This window comes from Saccopteryx bilineata, chromosome 10, assembly GCF_036850765.1.
Source record: "Saccopteryx bilineata isolate mSacBil1 chromosome 10, mSacBil1_pri_phased_curated, whole genome shotgun sequence".
Classification (NCBI taxonomy): domain Eukaryota; kingdom Metazoa; phylum Chordata; class Mammalia; order Chiroptera; family Emballonuridae; genus Saccopteryx; species Saccopteryx bilineata.
In genome coordinates, this window is record NC_089499.1 from 40,632,289 (window position 1) to 40,652,089 (window position 19,801).

Here is a 19,801-nt window from a genome sequence, read left to right on the forward strand (position 1 = left end):
CATTTGAGCCTTTGTTCTGTATGTTTATTTTCTGTTTCATTAAATCCTGCTTTTATTTGTATTATACTGCTCACAAAAATTGAGGAATCAGGGAACGTGCAGATACTCCATTACTTTCAGCCTTTTGTATAGTGCATTTTCACCAATGAAATAAAAGTTGGTTTTGCATCTTATTTGCATAATCAAACAACTTTCTTTGACTTGTGGTTTGCTTTTTTGATATTCTGGTTTAATAATAAAAGTCATACTTAGGAATAAACATAACAAAGAATGTAAAGGACTTATATAATGAAAACTATAAACCATTGTTAAGGGAAATTGAAAAAGATATAATGAGATGGAAGAATATACCTTGTTCTTGGTTAGGAAGAATAAATATAATCAAGATGGCCATATTACCCAAAGCAATATACAAATTTAATGCAATTCCCATCAAAATTCCAATGACATTTTTTAAAGAAATGGAGCAAAAAATCATCAGATTTATATGGAACTATAAAAAACCCCGAATAGCCAAAGCAATCCTAAAGAAAAAGAATGAAGCTGGGGGCATTACAATACCTGACTTCAAACTATATTATAGGGCCACGACAATCAAAACAGCATGGTATTGGCAGAAAAATAGACACTCAGACCAATGGAACAGAATAGAAAACCCAGAAATAAAACCACGTATATATATAGTCAAATAATTTTTGATAAAGGGGCCAAGAACACACAATGGAGAAAAGAAAGCCTCTTCAATAAATGGTGCTGGGAAAACTGGAAAGCCACATGCAAAAGAATGAAACTGGACTACAGTCTGACCCCCTGTACTAAAATTAACTCAAAATGGATCAAAGATCTAAACATAAGACCTGAAACAATTAAGTGCATAGAAGAAGACATAGGTACTAAACTCATGGACCTGGGTTTTAAAGAGCATTTTATGAATTTGACTCCAATGGCAAGAGAAGTGAAGGCAAAAATTAATGAATGGGACTACATCAGACTAAGAAGTTTTTGCTCAGCAAGAGAAACTGATAACAAAATAAACAGACAGCCAACTAAAAGGGAAATGATATTTTCAAACAACAGCTCAGATAAGGGCCTAATATCCAAAATATACAAAGAACTCATAAAACTCAACAACAAACAAACAGTCCAATAAGAAAATGGGAAGAGGACATGAACAGACACTTCTCCCAGGAAGAAATACAAATGGCCAACAGATATATGAAAAGATGCTCATCTTCGTTAGTTATTAGAGAAATGCAAATCAAAACTGCAATGAGATACCACTTCACACCTGTTAGATTAGCTATTATTAACAAGACAGGTAATAACAAATGTTGGAGAGGCTGTGGAGAAAAAGGAACCCTCATACACTGTTGGTGGGATTTTAAAGTAGTACAACCATTATGGAAGAAAGTATGGTGGTTCCTCAAAAAACTGAAAATAGAATTACCTTATGACCCAGCAATCTCTCTACTGGGTATATACCCCCAAAACTCAGAAACATTGATACGTAAAGACAAATGCAGCCCCATGTTCATTGCAGCATTGTTCACAGTGGCCAGGACATGGAAACAACCAAAAAGCCCGTCAATAGATGACTGGATAAAGAAGATGTGGCACATATACACTATGGAATACTACTCAGCCATAAGAAATGATGACATTGTATCATTTTCAGCAAAAGGGTGGGATCTTGATAACATACGAAGTGAAATAAGTAAATCAGAAAAAACCAGGAACTGCATTATTCCATACGTAGGTGGGACTTAAAAGTGAAACTAAGAGACATTGATAAGAGTGTGGTGGTTACGGGGGGAGGGGGGAGAGGGAGAGGGAGAGGGGAGGGGCACAAAGAAAACTAGATAGAAGGTGACAGAGGACAATCTGACTTTGGGTGATGGTTATGTAACATAAGTGAACGACAAGATAACCTGGAGTTGTTATCTTTGAATATATGTATCCTGATTTATTGAAAGAAAAAAAAATGCCTTTTTTTTTATCACTTCATATTCATTTCGAAATATCCCCTAATTTTTGTGAGCAGTTTATTTTATCTACTTTTTTTATATTGTCTGTTTCTTACTGCTTAAGACAGCTGCTCAATTCATTAATTTATTTTTAGCTTTTCCTATTTTTCTGATGTAACTACGTACAACTAAGAATCTCCCTTTATACTGTTCTCCTTTTGCTGCATCCCACAGTTTGGCAGTATTGTCTTTATTTTAGTTTTAAGCTTTTTAAAATTATTTTCTTTTTTTGACTCATGAGTTTTTTAAAAATATCCAAAGATAGATTTTTTTTTTTTTTGTATTTTTCTGAAGCTGGAAATGGGGAGGCAGTCAGAGAGATTCCCGCATGCGCGCAACCGGGATCCACCAGGCACTCCCACCAAGGGGCGATGCTCTGCCCATCCGGGGCGTCGCTCTGTCACTTACCAGAGCCACTCTGGTGCCTGGGGCAGAGACCAAGGAGCCATCCCCAGCGCGCCCAGGCCATATTTGCTTCAGTGGAGCCTTGGCTGCAGGAGGGGAAGAGAGAAACGGAGAGGAAGGAGAGGGGGAGGGGTGGAGAAGCAGATGGGTGCCTCTCCTCTGTGCCCTGGCCAGGAATCGAACCTGAGACTTCCGCACGCCAGGCCAACGCTCTACCACTGAGCCAACCGGCCAGGGCCCAAAGATAGATTTTGAAAAAGCAATCTTGTTATGATTGTCAGAGAATGTGGTTGTAGGATCAAATACCTAAAAGTTGAGACTTTTTTTATAGCCTAGCATTCGCTGCAGTTTTGTAAGTGTCTGTTTATATTCCTCTGTTTATAAGTAATATTTTTGTTTATCAGATCAAACTAAATTGTTGTGATGTCAATTCTGTTCTAACTTTATTAACTTTTTTGTTTCCTTGATTCATTAATGAGATAAATATGTTAAAAATTGTCCTCTGTGACAATAGATATGTCCATTTTCCTTGTGGTTCTAGAAATCTATTTTGGAGCTATGCTAATAGGTACATATATATTTAGATGTTATAGACAATAAACTTGTCATTATGTAGTAAACTTTATCACTAGTGATGGTTTTGTATATTTTTAATATATAGGTACACCAGTTGTATTTTGATTAGTATTTGCCTGGTGTATATTTTTTCATATTTTTACTTTTTTTTTGTTTTTTAACCTGTGTCTTGGCACTTGAGGATAGAACTGGTTGGAAACTGTTAGCGCCAGAGACATGACATTGAGGGGGCCAGAGTCCTTACCCTCTGCCTCCATACATTACAGGGACTGGGACCACATACCCAATCCCTGCCAAGAAGAAGATCATTTTTTTTTAAATTTTTTTGTATTTTTCTGAAGTTGGAAACGGGGAGACAGGCAGACTCCCTCATGTGCCCGACCGGGATCCACCCAGCATGCCCACCAGGGGGCGATGCTCTGCCCATCCAGGGCGTCGCTCTGTTGCAACCAGAGCCATTCTAGCGCCGGAGGTAGAGGCCATGGTGCCGTCCTCAGCGCCCGGGCCAACTTTGCTCCAATGGGGCCTTGGCTGTGGGAGGGGAAGAGAGAGACAGAGAGGAAGGAGAGGGGGAGGGGTGGAGAAGCAGATGGGCACTTCTCCTGTGAGCCCTGGCTGGGAATCAAACCCAGGACTCCTGCACGCCAGGCCGATACTCTACCACTGAGCCAACCAGCCAGGGCTCATTTTTTTACTTTTAACCTTTCAGTGCTCTTAAGGTTTTTAGGTGTATTTCTTTTTTCTTTTTAGGTGTATTTTTTTTTTTTAAGTGAGAGAGACAGATACAGACAGGAAGGGAGAGAGATGAAAAGTATCAGCTGGTAGTTGTGGCACTTTAGTTCAGGGGTAGTCAACCTTTTTATACCTACTGCCGACTTTTGTATAGTAGTAAAATTTTCTAACCGCCCACCGGTTTCACAGTAATGGTGATTTATAAAGTAGGGAGGAACTTTATAAAATTTATAAAGCAGAGTTACAGCAAGTTTGAGCATATAATAATAATTACTTACCAAGTACTTTGTCGGATTTTCGCTAAGTTTGGCAGAATAAATCTTTATAAAACTTACTATAGTTAAATCTATCTTTTTATTTATACTTTGGTTGCTCTGCTACCGCCTACCATGAAAGCTGGAATGCCCACTAGTGGGCGGTAGGGACCAGGTTGACTACCACTGCTTTAGTTATTCATTGATTGCTCTTCATATGTGCCTTGATGGAGGGCTCCATCTGAGCCATTGACCCCTTGCTCAAGCCAGCGAGCTTGGGCTTCAAGCCAGCCACCTTTGTGCTTAAGCCATCGACTGTGGGATCATGTCTGTGATCCCACACTCAAGCTGGCGTCCTCCGGCTTTGGACCCTGGATTCTCAGCGTCCCAAGTCAATGCTCTATCCACTGTGTCACCATCTATCTGGTCAGGCTAGGTGTATCTTTTTTTTTTTTTTTTAAGGTTATGGAGTACTACTATTTAAACCTTATAAAAATTTTTCTATTTTGGTTACAGTGTTGAAACTGCCGAAAGATGGCAGAAGAAGTGGTGGTGGTAGCCAAATTTGATTATGTGGCCCAACAAGAACAAGAGCTGGACATCAAGAAGAATGAGAGATTATGGCTTCTGGATGATTCTAAGTCTTGGTGGCGTGTTCGAAATTCCATGAATAAAACAGGTTTTGTGCCCTCTAACTATGTGGAAAGGAAAAACAGTGCTCGGAAAGCATCTATTGTAAAAAACCTAAAGGATACCTTAGGTAAGTTATTTTTGTATTAAAACAGCAACAATACTTTCTTTTAAGTAGATGTTAGAGCTTGGTTCTTTGTACAGAATTTTGGCAGCAGTGGGCAGAATGGACTAGAAAAGGTCAGGACTGGAATTTCAGCTAGATAAGGCAAGTTTGGCTCATAGCAGGTATGCAAGTCAGGAGACCAGTGAAAGTTGTGTTAGTGGGCATTTTCTATAAAGCTTCTCTGTTGGTCTGGCTAGAGTTTACAGATCAAGCCAGAGTGGTGCTAAGGAGCAGAACTGAGTAATAGCAGTGCCTCCTTGAACTATGAGGTAAATTCTGCATCTAATTGAGACAGGGATACATGAGTGAAATGCAGAATTGCCTCCCTGAAATTAAGGGAACTTATTTTCCATGGCACATTTCTGTATTTTAACATCTAATAGCTTACATTTTGAACTTCACTTTTAAAAACAAGCCATCATTTATTCTTATAGTTGATAAAATAAGTTTTAATTGTGGATCATTATAAGGCTGATCTTTTTCATTTTGTTTCTTCCCATTCTTCCTTCCTCTAACTGTAAATTTTTGTTTTTACTGACCCTCATTAGGCCAGAGGTAGTGGAATCTGCTTTGCACTTACCTTGGCTGAACTGACAGGAAGGAAATAGGCCCCATACACTTTAAAAAAAAAATTTTTTTTTTAATTAAACTCTCCTTGGCTGACAGGAAGGAATTGGGAGGGACAGAATTTCATTTTTTTTATTCAGACAAGCATGCAAACATTCTGTTACTTAGTGGTTCTTTGTATATATGTAGAAGAGAAAGTGAAATTTCTCCTTCTGAAGATAGTTTGGGAGTATTGTGGCATGACTAACAAATATAAAGTGTTATCAACTGTTTTATATTAGTGGGGTTTTTTTTTGTTTTTGTTTTTGTTTTTTTTTCTTTTCTGAAGTTGGAAACGGGGAGGCAGTTAGACTCCCGCATGCGCCCAACTGGGATCCACCTGGCATGCCCACCAGGGGGCGATGCTCTGCCCATCTGGAGCATTGCTCTGTTGCAATCAGAGCCATTCCAGTGCCTGAGGCAGAGACCACAGGGCCATCCTTAGTGCCCGGGCCAACTTTGCTCCAATGGAGCCTTGGCTGCGGGAGGAGAAGAGAAAGACAGAGAGGAAGGAGAGGGGGAGGAGTGGAGAAGCAGATGGGCGTTTCTCCTGTTTGCCCTGGCCAGGAATAGAACCCGGGACTTCTGCACGCCAGGCCGATGCTCTACCACTGAGCCAACCAGCCAGGGCCCTAGTTTTTATTTCTTGTTTAACATTGTTATTATAGACTAGAGTGTTCTTTCATTCATCAGCAATAGAAGAAAAATCTTTTTTGTTTTTAAACCGTTGTAAAACAGCAAGAATTTACAATACAGGTCAAAGCAAGATATAAAATATTTTAGAGTGTTGATTTCTGAGCTAAAAACATTTCCAGTATTCTAAATGTAATTTATTAACAAATGGAGTTATTGCCCTGGCCAGATAGCTTAGTTGTTTAGTGTGGTCCTGCAGTGCAGAGGTTGCCATTTTGATCCCTAGTCAGGACACATACAGGAAAAGATCTGTGTTCCTGTCTCTCTCTTCTTCTTCCTCTCTCAAATCAATTTAAAAATTTAAAATATTTTTTAAAAATAGCTATTAATCTGAAATTCCACTATGATACTTGGCTGTTGTATGTAAAATTGCTTTTCTTTGAAATTTTAAGGTTTACAAATAAGATCATTATTATTAGTTTTTAAATGGAGGACAAATCAGAAAGAGATATTCCTTGAATAGCTAAAAGAGATCAGTGTTAGAACCAGGAATATTTCATATTTTGTAAATACTGGACATCTATTTAAAGCATATTGATTAGAAGTATTAGGGATAATTAATATAACTTCTATTTAAAAAGTGCCTTATAGTGATGAAGGCACAGAAAGGACTAGGACCACATCTAAATAGACATTTTTATTTATTTATTTATTTATTTATTTATTTTCATTTTTCTGAAGCTGGAAACAGGGAGAGACAGTCAGACAGACTCCCGCATGCGCCCGACCGGGATCCACCCGGCACGCCCACCAGGGGCGGTGCTCTGCCCCCCAGGGGGCGATGCTCTGCCCATCCTGGGCGTCGCCATATTGCGACCAGAGCCACTCTAGCGCCTGAGGCAGAGGCCACAGAGCCATGCCCAGCGCCCGGGCCATCTTTGCTCCAATGGAGCCTTGGCTGCGGGAGGGGAAGAGAGAGACAGAGAGGAAAGCGCGGCGGAGGGGTGGAGAAGCAAATGGGCGCTTCTCCTATGTGCCCTGGCCGGGAATCGAACCTGGGTCCTCCGCACGCTAGGCCGACGCTCTACCGCTGAGCCAACCGGCCAGGGCTATTCCTTTTTAAAAGAATGCTGGTATCCAGGGGCTAGAGCAAATGTGACAGTGAATAACAAAAGATAGTGAAAGAACTAATAAATATCACAGAGCAAAGAGGGAAAATATTCCATTTTTAGATATTACTGCATAACTTTTAAAGCAATTCTAATTAGATACATTTTTATTATTTAAGTGATCCGTAGTTGGCTTATATAATGATGTGAATCCAGCTTTTGCATCAGAAAGCATTTTCTCCTTTCTCAGGATTTCTGAACCCCTTTTTGATAACTTAAAAATGTCCCATGTAATTAATGAATTTGTTTCACAGTGATTATGCTGATGGAGAGACATTGTTTGAAAGTTAAGAAAGAAAATAAGAAAACAAAGGGAAAAATGAATATATTTTCAACTGTTGAAAATAAAATATATATGCTTTAAAGCTTCTTCCAAAAAAAGTCTGAGTAATATGGTCACTTTTGTGACTATCATGATATACTTGTTTTACAGGTTCTGTTTTAGTTCAGGGGGGAAAAGTTCTGGAAAGAGAGGAGCCTCAGAAAAACTTTGTATTGCCTGGGTGTGGGCCAAGTCACATGGATTGGGTGTGGGGAGTTTCAGTGTTGCAGAACAGACCAGGAAGCTCACTGAAAATTATCCTGAGCTGTAACAAACTGACAAAGAAAACAAGGAATTTTCATTCAAAATGGATTGGTTAAACGTCTTTAAAGATTTTTTCAGTAAGTTAATCTGTTTATTAAATCTGTAGTTTTCTTGTACTTTTCAAATTAGATTTTTTAACTTTTATAATTTAAAAGAAAAATGTATGGAGAGAACCTGGTAGGATATATATTAGGCTGGTGCTTTATGTTGTTTTTGAAATATAAGCTAAATGATTGGTCATATATCAAATATTTTTACTTGATAAGTAAAATATTTTAGAATGTTTTAGTATTGTTGGTAGGAAAAGAATATAAGTTAGTGCTTTGATCTAAATAAATGATTTAAGTTTGATGCAGTTCTAATTTGTTAACTTTGAACTTAGCATAGACATTTGAAGTGAATTAAATAAATTATAAAGATATTAAAAACATGAGGAAAAAGGATTAGATGAGTAAGTTCCCTTATACTTAACATGATTTTAATATGATCTCCAAAATTTGAATTAACACAGTAGTCATAGTACTTTTTTTACTTAGATTGTAGAGAAACAATAGAAGATAACATTTGATTAAAGTGCTAATAAAGAGAATGTTGATTTAATCACTGTAGGATTGCTAGAAATTGCTGTTTTAGTAAATGTGAAATTTGATAGTTTGAAATGAGTTCTGAATGTAACTGCGTGCAGAAAGATGTAAACATTGAAAGAAAATAGTGAATTCTTTGGTTTATTTTTGAGTTCAGGTCATAAAGTAATACTAAAACAAGAGCTGCATTTTTTTATCTTATGATGGCCTTTTTATGATCTCATGATGGTGAAGTTGATTTGGTCTCTGAACATTTGCTTGATGAAAATGAACAGAGGAATTGTCATAAAAATCTCTTACGTATACGGTGTATAAGGAGAAAAAAAGTAACCTGTCAAAATTTCTGAGAAAGGGACAGAAGGGAAAAGGAGCAAGTTCTTTGTTGAAAAAGAATGTTGTAGCTGTAATATTAAAACTTTTGTTTATTTAGTTAACTTTAGTAGCCAAGTGACTCCTTCTAGAATATATCTCTTTTGTTAATACCTTGGGGAGTTATAAAAGTTTTAGATTTACTTTTTTGGTTAGTGTTCCTTTTAAAGAGTTTATTCATTAACTTATTTATTTGTATATAAGCATATTTTTATTGAGAACCTGCTGCAAGCCAGGCAAAAAGTATAAAATGAAAAACTAATACTCACAGAATTTACATTCTGGTGGGGAGGAGGGTGGTAATTTTTTTATTTTCTTAGATGGTAGTAGTTAATAATATAATAGATTTCATATAAGTTATACTGACTATAAATCAATAAGAAATAGTATAAAAAGAATATATTATATAATTTATACAGTGATTCAATATCTGTTATCAATACAGTGATAAAATTATCATTCTCTCTGTTGAGTTGATAGTTAATCCTAAATACATTTGTAGGGTCAGGGTTTGAGGTTTGTAACCAAAATATTCCTTTCTCACTATCTGCAGCAATCCAGAATTTTATTTATTTTGTTTTCCAGTTTGTCAGAGTTAGAGACAAGCTATTCAACCACCTTATACCCTGAATGGACTTAAAAAAAGGAAGAAATAGTATGAGTGCTCCTTGTGTGGTAGTGAGAATACCCTTGAAAACAAAAAGTGCACAATATTTTAGATAAAACAGAATAATAAAATACAATTTATGTTACTTCATGTAGATAAAATGAACAGATAATACAAAAAATTAAATATAAACCTGTAATGGAAAACACCACCATATATTTGTATTTGGAATATCTTAATTCTGCTTCCAGATATACCACTAGTAAGTCGTGTGGCCAGGGGTATATATAACTAAGCTTTCCTGATTCCATGTTTGTAATTGGAGAATTGAGCAAGACTATGACACTGGAAAGTCCCGTTGAACTCTGGAAGTCTTATAGTACTGGTAAACAACTGATACGTCTTAGATGAGCCATAGCAATCGGGGAAATTCATGAGGGAGAAACTAGTTTTGAAGAAGTGTGAACATAACAGAATTATAGTTCCCTAAAGAAAGAAGAATACTTCCTTGGGCCTCATTCTATTGAACATTTATTGACTCAGTGATTTAGGCAGAGGGAAAATAACATGCTTAACACAAAGACCTAATGCTGGATGAATAACATACATTGGGCTCAGAAATATATTTGAAAGCTAAAAACTGCATTGGAAACAAAGCAAGATGAGTAGGAACGGACATTAACATAAAATTGTACATTAAGTTTTTAAAAGAAATTGAAAAAGTTGCTGAGAATCTTGCCTGGCAGCAGTTTACTGAGTAAACATCTTAGTAAGAGCTGCTGTGACAGTATAGGTGCTACAGGATCTCAACACAGTTCATAATGGCATTGATTTGATTTTGTGGGGTGCTCAGGTGAAGGGATGCAATAGTTTTTATATGTGTGTACTGGCCAAATAAAATGTGACATAGTTTATCTACTTTGGAGAGACATACTTGAGCAGTGCTATTGAGAAACTCAGATGCTCCAAATCCTGGCACCCAGTAAGTGTGTAGAGGCTATGAAAACGAGGTTACATTGGGACTAGTGCGGGTACAAAAATTTACCTTAGGAGAACAAATATGTGATGATGGAATATTCACAGTGCTTAACCAGATTCTTAAAAACTTGAGGAGTTAACAGTATGTTGTTTTAGTCAAGAAATGGTGCTGTAGGAAGAGAGAAGTTATACCAGTGGTTAGAAGTGAGGGAAAGATGGAAGGTATGCTAATATTTGTTTTTGTTTGTTTTGTTTTTTTAAATAAAGCTAGCAGTGAAAAGGAGTGCCTCAGAGTTGTACACATTCTCATTGTTTAGGCCTGAGCATATTTCCCTCCAACCCTGGCCAGGTCCAGCTATATAAATGATATAATAAGGTTTAAGTATTTTTGAAAAAGTAAAAAATGCCAGCACTAGGAGGTAGAAAATAACTACCATCACTTGCTATGTGCTGTGCACTGTGCTGAGTACTTTACGTATAAATGTTTTAAAATTCTTTACAAAAATTTTATGACACTGGACGGTTGCTCAGTGGATAGAGCATCAGCCCCTTATATGGACATCTCAGGTTTGATTCCCAGGCAGGACACACAAGAAAAGCGACCATCTGCTTCTCTCCCTTCAGCCCCCCTCATCCCCTCCTGCAGCCAGTGACTAGATTGGTTCACATGTGGCCCCAGGCACTGAGGATAGCTTGGTTGGTCTGAGCATTGGCTTCAAGTACTAAAAATAGCTCAGTACTCGAACATCAGCCCTGGATGGGGTTGCCTGGTGAATACAGGTCAGAGTGCAGGTGGGGGTCTGCCTCACTATCTCCCTTCCTCTTACTCCCCCCTAAAAAAATTATGAGGTAGGTAGTTAATACACACCATAATTTCACAAGCAAAGGAATGGGAGATTAAAGAAGATTAAATAACATGACCAAAATCAGATTAACGAGTAAATAGTAAAATGAAAATTTAAATTTAGGGTCTCTTTTGCACTCGTTATGACTAAAGAGTAGAGAAAGGTTCCAGTCAGATAAACAGTGGATTAGAAACATTTGACATCAGAGGGGTCTCAAACTCGCGGCCCATGGGCCGCATGCGGCCCGCCGAACAATTTTGTACTGATTTTTTTTTTGTTTTCAACTGCAGTGAGAAAAGTGTTGCGTAACAGTTGCCTTTTGTAGACCTAGTGCGGCCTGCCGAACGGCTGTGATCTTGCTCTGCGGCCCACATGCTGAGTTGAGTTTGAGACCCCTGATCTAATTGTTACTGATTATAACATAATGTAGAAATTAAGATGTGCTAATACTTTATATTTGTGTACTTTCACTTTCTACTTTCATTGATAGAAAATTGGGAGGTCTGTTTTTTAGCAATAGAAACAAAGGGCAATAAACAGTCTCTTCCCAAGGAGTTATAAAAGCAGGGTGAGAAAGCAAGTTATCGATTATGTATGCATTTGTCTGTCATTCACATGATAAACAGTAGTGGAACACAGTATGCATCAGGCACTGGGAATAGATAGGTGATTAAAAACATGTTGTTTGATCTCAAGGAGGCAAATACCAGTATACAGAGTGTGTGAACATTATAGTAAAAATATTTACCAAAAATACATAGTGTTGGCATAAAGCGAAAATACATTTACTCTGTTTTGGGGAGAGAGGGAAATCTTTAGTGAGAGTCGATACCATGACTGAGTCTTGAAGAATGAGGATGGTGAGTATTTTAGGGCAGAAAAGCTTGTGCAAAGGCTCATATCCTTGAAATAGAATGGTTTTTTTTAACTGAAGAGCTTGTATGGCTGTAGCATTAGTTGAACAGATACGAAGTTGAAGACATGCTTACAGGAGAGATCATAGAAGGCTTTGTGTTGCATAGAAAATGAACATTGTAGCCTGACCTGTGGTGGCGCAGTGGATAAAGCGTCGACCTGGAAATGCTGAGGTCGCCGGTTCGAAACCCTGGGCTTGCCTGGTCAAGGCACATATGGGAGTTGATGCTTCCAGCTCCTCCCCCTTCTCTCTCTCTGTCTCTCCTCTCTCTCGCTCTCTGTCTCTCCCTCTCCTCTCTAAAATGAATAAAAAAACTAAAAAAAATTTATAAAAAAAATTAGAAAATGAACATTGTAAGCTTACTTTCTTTTTCTGAATTATTTCTGGTCTCTAAGATTAAAATCGGTTGTTTTTTATTTGTTTTCCCACTTGGGATTTTAATTGTTGGGTCTGTCTGATAGTTCTTCATTCTTTTTTTATTTTATTTTATTTATTTATTTTTTTTTTCTGTATTTTTCTGAAGCTGGAAATGGGGAGAGACAGTCAGACAGACTCCCGCATGTGCCCAACCGGGATCCACCCGGCATGCCCTCCGGGGCGTCACTCTGCCATGACCAGAGCCACTCTAGCGCCTGGGGCAGAGGCCAAGGAGCCATCCCCAGCGCCCGGGCCATCTTTGCTCCAATGGAGCCTTGGCTGCGGGAGGGGAAGAGAGAGACAGAGAGGAAGGGGGGGGGGTGGAGAAGCAAATGGGCGCTTCTCCTATGTGCCCTGGCCGGGAATCGAACCCGGGTCCCCCGCACGCCAGGCCGACGCTCTACCGCTGAGCCAACTGGCCAGGGCCAGTTCTTCATTCTTTTTTTGACAATGTATAATTAGATTTAGAGCTTATCTTATTCAGAATTAAAAAAAAAAATCATTTGGTACTAAAGTTTATTTTTAGGTTTAAAATTTTGTATTTTCTTTTATCATTATACAACTTTAATCAATTTAACAGACATTTATTGAACATCTGCTATGTACACCATTCTAAAGTATAGGAAATGAGAAAGATCAGTGAGACAGAATACTCTTCTCCGGAAACGTATGCTGTAGTAGAGGGACTTAAAAGACAAACACAGGAAATGCTATCATACATGGACGTCAGAAATACAAGATACTAAGGCACTTAGAAAAGAAGAAAGTGTACGTATCACAGAGGGTGAAGGTGGGAAATGAAGGATGTTGAGAAACATGGAGTGGAAAAATGAATAAAATAATAAAGTTGTTGTTTGAAATGGTACTCTTACAGGGGTAGATTTTTGAGAGGTAGAAGTTTCAGTAAGGTTTGGGGAAAAAACAAGCAAACACGGTAAACTTAAGTCATGAAGGTGGAAATATTTGGGGGATTGATTTAAGGGGTTCATTTTATTAAAATTTAGGGTAGTTTTAATGCAGGCCATTATAGAAAGATGCTTTTATTTAACATTTACTATATTTACTATAATATTATATTATTTCATTGAGTTTTCACAACACTTTCATGGTTAGTAGTGTTTTTATTTCTAAACTCAGAAAAATAACGTGCTCAAGATTCCAGTTAATAAGTGGTATAGCTAGAATTTGAACCAAAAGGCTGATTTGAAGGTCTATGCTGTTTTCAATAGTCTATAACATAAGCCTGGAAAGGTAGGCTGATGACATTCTAGAAGGTTATAGATTCTAAGCAGAATATTTCTCTTAATTTGAGGGCTGATGAAGAGCCACTTTTGGCTCTTGAGCAGTAGTAGCATTATATGATTGTAGCATTATATGATTTATGAGATTAGGCTGAATGTGCTGAAGCTGGACATACTGGATTTAGTAATGAAACTAAAGTTTAGAGAAACAGTTTTCTACCTTTTTCATCTAATGGCACACATAAACTAAAATTTTGTAGCACTCCAAAAAATAAATTTTTTGCCAGTCGAACAAAAAAAAAATTGATGTAATTTTGATTCATTCACACTGCACGGCTGTTGTGTTGGCTTTTGTCAATTTTATTGGACAATCTAAGGAAAAGAGGTTAATGCCCTGACTAAATAGGCCGGTATTGCATGTTTTAGAAAGTCTTGCGGCACACCAGTTGAAAATCACTGGTTTAGAGAGACGCGAAGGCTCAAGCACAGCATAATAGGCCTGAACTAGCTAGCACAGGAATAGTGAGAATGGAAATTATAGGCAGAGAAGACCTGACGACAATGCAGGATTTGATTTGGGATATTTTTTCTCTTTTTTTTAAATTACAGTTGATGTACAACATGATATTAATTTCAGGTATACAACCCCATGATTAGACATTTATGTAACTTATGAAGTGATCACCCTGATAAATCTACCCATCTGAAACCATATATAGTTATTACAATATTATTGACTGTATTACCTATGCTATAGTTTATATCTCTGTGACTATTCTGTGACTACCGATTTGTACCCTTTTTTTTGTATTTTTCTGAAGTGAGAAGTGGGGAGTCAGAGAGACAGACTCCCGCATGTGCCCAACTGGGATCTACCCAGCAAGCCCACTAGGGGGGTGATGCTCTGTCCATCTGGGGCTTTGCTCCGTTGCAACCGGAGCCATTCTAGCCCCTGAAGCAGAGGCCATGGAGCCATCCTCTGCACCCAGGCCAACTTTGCTCAATGGAGCCTTGGCTGCAGGAGGGGAAGAGAGAGATAGACGGAAAGGAGAGAGGGAAGGGTGGAGAAGCAGATGGGTGCATCTCCTGTGCACCCTGGCTGGAAATTGAACTCGGGACTTATAGTTGCCGGGCCAATGCTCTACCACTGAGTCAACCAGCCAGGGTCCCAATTTGTACTTTTAAATCTCTTTAATTGTTTCACCCATCCCTGCCCCAGCCTCGCTCCCATCTGGCAACCATTAAAATGTTCTCTACATCTATGAATCTGTTTCTGTTCTGCATGTTGGTTTATTTATTTTTTTAGATTCTGATGTGGAAATCTTTTAAGAAAAATTTTCTTTAAAAAAAAAATTTATGGGGTAAAATTTATATAACATAAAATTAATTCTTTTAAGCTGTACAATTTAGTGGTATTTAGTACATTAAGAATGATGTGCAACCATCACATCTAATTCCAAACCATTTCATCATCCCAAAAGGAAACCCACACCTATTAAGCGGTCACTCTCTGTTACCCCTTTCCTTTAGTTGTTAGGTTCATATATGTTCTGGATATATATGCTTATCAAATATTCTTTCCTAATTCTGTAGGTTGTCTTTTCACTTTCTTGATAGTGTCCTTTGCACAAATGTTTTTTGTGGTTTGTTTGTTTTTTTTGAAAGAAGGAAAGAAGGAGGGGAAGAGAGAGAAGCATTAACTCTCCATTCCACTTAGTTGTTCTTTTAGTTGTGTACTTACTGATTGCTCCTCATAGATGTCCTGCCTGGGGATTGAACCTACAATCTCAGCACACCAGGATGACACTTTGTCTACTGAGCCACCCGGCCAGAGCTATTATTATTTTAATGAAGTCCAATTTATCATTTTTTGTTTGTACTTTTGGTGTCAAATCTTAAGAATTCATTGCTAAATCCAAGCTCATTAAGACTTTACCTTATGTTTTCTTCTGAGATTTTTAGTTTGAAGTATTATATTGTGTCATTGATCCATTTGAGCTAAATTTTGTATGTGTGTAGGAGTAGGAGTCCCAGCTTCATTCTTTTGCATGTGAATGTCCTGTTGTCCCAGCACCATTTTTGTTTTTTGTTTTTTGTTTTTAGGTGAGAGGAGGGGAGATAGTGAAGCAGACTCCCGCATGCCCCCTGACTGGGATCCACTCAGCAACCTCACCTGAGCAGATAGATGTTCTAGTACTGAGCTATTTTTAGCTCCCGGGCCTGATGTTCTAAGACCAACCAAGCTATATCCTCAGTGCCTGGGGTCATGCTCGAACCTTTGAGCCACTGGCTGCAGGAAGGAAGAGAGGGAGAGAAGGAAGAGAGGAAGAGAAGCAGATGGTTGCTTCTCCTGTATGCCCTGACTGGGAATCAAAACCGAGGCATCCACATGCCAGGCTTATGCTCCATCCACTGAGCAACCAGTCAGGGTCCCAGCACCATTTGCTGAAGAGACAATTCTTTTACCAAGTAAATGGTGTTTGCCTCCTTGTTGAAAAGCTATTGACCATAGATATATGAGTATATTTCAGGACTCTTGGCTCCTGTTCCATGGGACTTCAAGTTACTCTTTTTAAGTTTTTTACTAGATTCCAGAGTTCTGCAAAAGTTGATTCTGACAGTAGTTGCCAGCTCATTAATTACTTTTTTTAAATGGAATTTATTAGGGTGATATTATCATTAATTACCATATTTTATTAAATATTTTAACACACCATTTGGTTCAGAATATTTTTTTTCTATTTTCCTCCTTAAAACCCTAGGTGTGCCTTATGGAGCAACAAATACGGTACTTTTTTTTTTTTTTTTTTCTGAAGCTGGAAACGGGGAGAGACAGACTCCCGCATGCGCCTGACCGGGATCCACCCGGCACGCCCACCAGGGGGCGATGCTCTGCCCCTCTGGGGTGTCGCTCTGTTGCAACCAGAGCCACACTAGCGCCTGGGGCAGAGGCCAAGGAGCCATCCCCAGCGCCCGGGCCATCTTTGCTCCAGTGGAGCCTTGGCTGCGGGAGGGGAAGAGAGAGACAGAGAAGAAGGAGAGGGGGAGGGGTGGAGAAGCAGATGAGCGTTTCTCCTGTGTGCCCTGGCCGGGAATCGAACCTGGGACTTCTGCACACCAGGCCGACACTCTACCACTGAGCCAACCTGCCAGGGCCTACGGTACTTTTTTTTAGAAAGATGAAGGCCTAAGAGTTTTCTACTCCGTAGAAATCTCTAATGTAGGAGTTTTTTAGGATGATTATATAGGGTACCATTAACCAGAGTAAGGAAATTGGGAATGAGGGAGTTGACCTATGGATATCTTATTTGGACATGGGTGTTTGTATTTGAGGTGCTGATGGTACAGTCTATACATGTCTAGTGACAATTGGAATTGTAATACTTGCATTCCAAAAAGGCTTAGAGCTACAAAGAAACCGTGGAACCTTCTATACAGAAGTTACAGAAAATGAAAGGGTATGCTTTCCTTTAAGTATAGGATAAGTCCAAGCATAGCCTTTTAGGAAACCCTTTCAGCTAAGGAATCATTTACTTGTTCATTTTGCAAATATTCACTTTGTTCTTAACTACTGGGGTAGGTACTGCTGAGCACTGGAGATACAAGATAACAAAATTGCTTTGAGCCCTCAGGAAGCTCATTCTCTTATTAAGGAGACAAATAAGCAAATAGCATGAAATTTTATAACAAGGTTTAGAGGATCCCAGACAGAGACACACAAGAATATTTAAACAGGCAGTAGGGAAAACAAGAAAAGTTAAAGAAGGAGAAAACAATGGAGAGAGTTATCTGTGATCTTGGTTGCTGCATATAGAGTTTGAAGACTCTAAAATGTACTGATTGGCATTGAGATGACACACTTCATAAGAATGGTTTAAATTGAGGACCTGTAGTTTCAGTAGAACAGCGGAGATAGGTGACTATATTGTAAGGAGTGAGTAGTGAAAAAGTTAAAGGAAAAAAGGAACATAATTTTAAGAATAATGTCACAATCTATTGGGAGTAACAGAGTTGCAGTAACTTTATTTTGGAATAGAAGCCATCTTAATGTGGGCTTTTATTAATATATTTTAGAATTTTTTTTTTAATCTTTGATTTCAGAAAGAGAGGAAGGGAGAGAGAGAAAGAGAGAAAGAAACATCATTCTGTTCTTGTATGTACCCTGACACTGGATCAAACCGGCAACCTTGACATATTGGAACGAAGCTCCAGCCAACTATGCTACCTGGGCAGGGCGAGCTGAGTGTGGTTTTAGACAATAGGAAAGACGACATAGGAAGGAAACAAAAGATGGCCAGGAGTTATAAAAGAGGCAGTAAACATGTTGTCAAGAACGCAGAAGAATCAGTAGTTAGAAACTTGGGTAAAGAAAAGAAGTGAGAATAATGAGAAAGTTTTGAGAGAGTAAGGATACTTGAGAAATTTTATCTAGAAATGCCTTAGTTTTCTTGGTGAAAATAGAACACAAAATCATATGCTAAGAAGTGTGAAAATGCCTGATTGGAGTTGATGTAGCATACATTTGTGATGATAGTAACCTTTGGTGATTTTCTCATATCTTTCTACAAGTATATGTTAAGTATCTGTTGTGAGATCCTTGAAATTATAGCCATGAGCAAAGTATACAAAAATCCCTGCCCTTGTGGAGCTTACATGTGAATGGAGTGAGGGATGTGAACAGATAATATATTATTTTTAAATAAACATAATGAAACAAATAGAGCAGCCTGGGTCTTGGAACTAAGAAAGCAAATGAGAGTATTACCCAGGTATAACTACAGTTTTATATTACATATATCAAGTTGTAAGTTACATTTTTAAAGTTAATTTTCTAAAATAAAAATTAAAAATTATTTTTATATAGCTAATTATAAAATCTAGGCTTAAAAACAGGCAAGAAGAAGATGGGTTTGGTGGTCCCTTTAGTTACTTAGATTGTAGATATGAGAGAAATAATATATATTTACATTTAAGAGAAATTTTGTTCGTTTTGGACTTTATATTATGCAGTTATTCAGGGCTTTTGAGAAGAGAAAAGATAAAAAGGTAAACTCATAATAACTGCAGCTGAGAATTTGATTATGGAAAGAGAATTGGTAAAAAGGTGATCAGAAGGTACCAATGTCTAGGGAAGGAGAGAAGGAAAAGGAAGTAGAGGAAGGGAGGAAAGGAGGGAGGGAGGGAAAGAAAGAGGAACGTATTTAACTTTAAGGGCTTCGAAGAACTAGAGTTGAAGATTTTAAAAAAACAATAAATTGGTTTTTTAGGTTATTGTTTTGTACTCTCATTACTTTTATTTATTTTTTTAATCTAAACAGGCATTGGAAAAGTGAAAAGAAAACCCAGTGTGCCAGATTCTGCATCTCCTGCTGATGATAGCTTTGTTGACCCAGGGGAGCGTCTCTATGACCTCAACATGCCCGCATACGTGAAATTTAACTACATGGCAGAGAGAGAAGATGAATTATCACTGATAAAAGGGACGAAGGTGATCGTCATGGAGAAATGCAGTGATGGGTGGTGGCGGGGTAGCTACAATGGAAAAGTTGGATGGTTTCCTTCAAACTATGTAACTGAGGAAGGTGACAGTCCTTTGGGTGACCATGTGGGTTCTCTGTCAGAGAAATTAGCAGCAGTTGTTAACAACCTAAATACTGGGCAAGTGTTGCATGTGGTACAGGCTCTTTACCCATTCAGCTCGTCCAATGATGAAGAACTTAATTTTGAGAAAGGAGATATAATGGATGTTATCGAAAAACCTGAAAATGACCCCGAATGGTGGAAATGCAGGAAGATCAATGGAACAATTGGTCTGGTGCCTAAAAACTATGTTACTATTATGCAGAATAATCCATTAACCTCAGGTTTGGAACCATCACCTCCACAGTGTGATTATATTAGGCCTTCACTCACTGGAAAGTTTGCTGGCAATCCTTGGTATTATGGGAAAGTCACCAGGCATCAAGCAGAAATGGCATTAAATGAAAGAGGGCATGAAGGTGATTTCCTCATTCGTGATAGTGAGTCTTCGGTAAGTTGATTTTCAAAGGTAAATGGAAGTAG

General features: G+C 38.2%; 1 protein-coding gene and 1 non-coding gene across 3 annotated transcripts in view; one reads left to right on the forward strand and one right to left on the reverse strand.

Moving 5' to 3' along the window:
- The window catches only part of NCK1 (NCK adaptor protein 1), a 92,779-nt gene that overhangs the window by 65,901 nt on the left and 7,077 nt on the right, over positions 1-19,801 (forward strand). The window contains exons 2-3 of one of the 2 annotated variants that reach the window (XM_066244510.1): positions 4,508-4,751; positions 19,057-19,769. In XM_066244510.1, the coding sequence (XP_066100607.1) occupies positions 4,526-4,751; positions 19,057-19,769 (939 nt within the window). In that variant the 5' untranslated portion in view covers positions 4,508-4,525. Of the gene's footprint in view, positions 1-4,507; positions 4,752-7,711; positions 7,859-19,056; positions 19,770-19,801 lie in introns of those variants that run through there. The other variant, XM_066244511.1, reaches the window with a different exon arrangement.
- LOC136314828 (small nucleolar RNA SNORA57) lies at positions 3,168-3,310 on the reverse strand. The gene has a single exon (XR_010727407.1). It is a non-coding gene; the product is annotated as a small nucleolar RNA SNORA57 (small nucleolar RNA).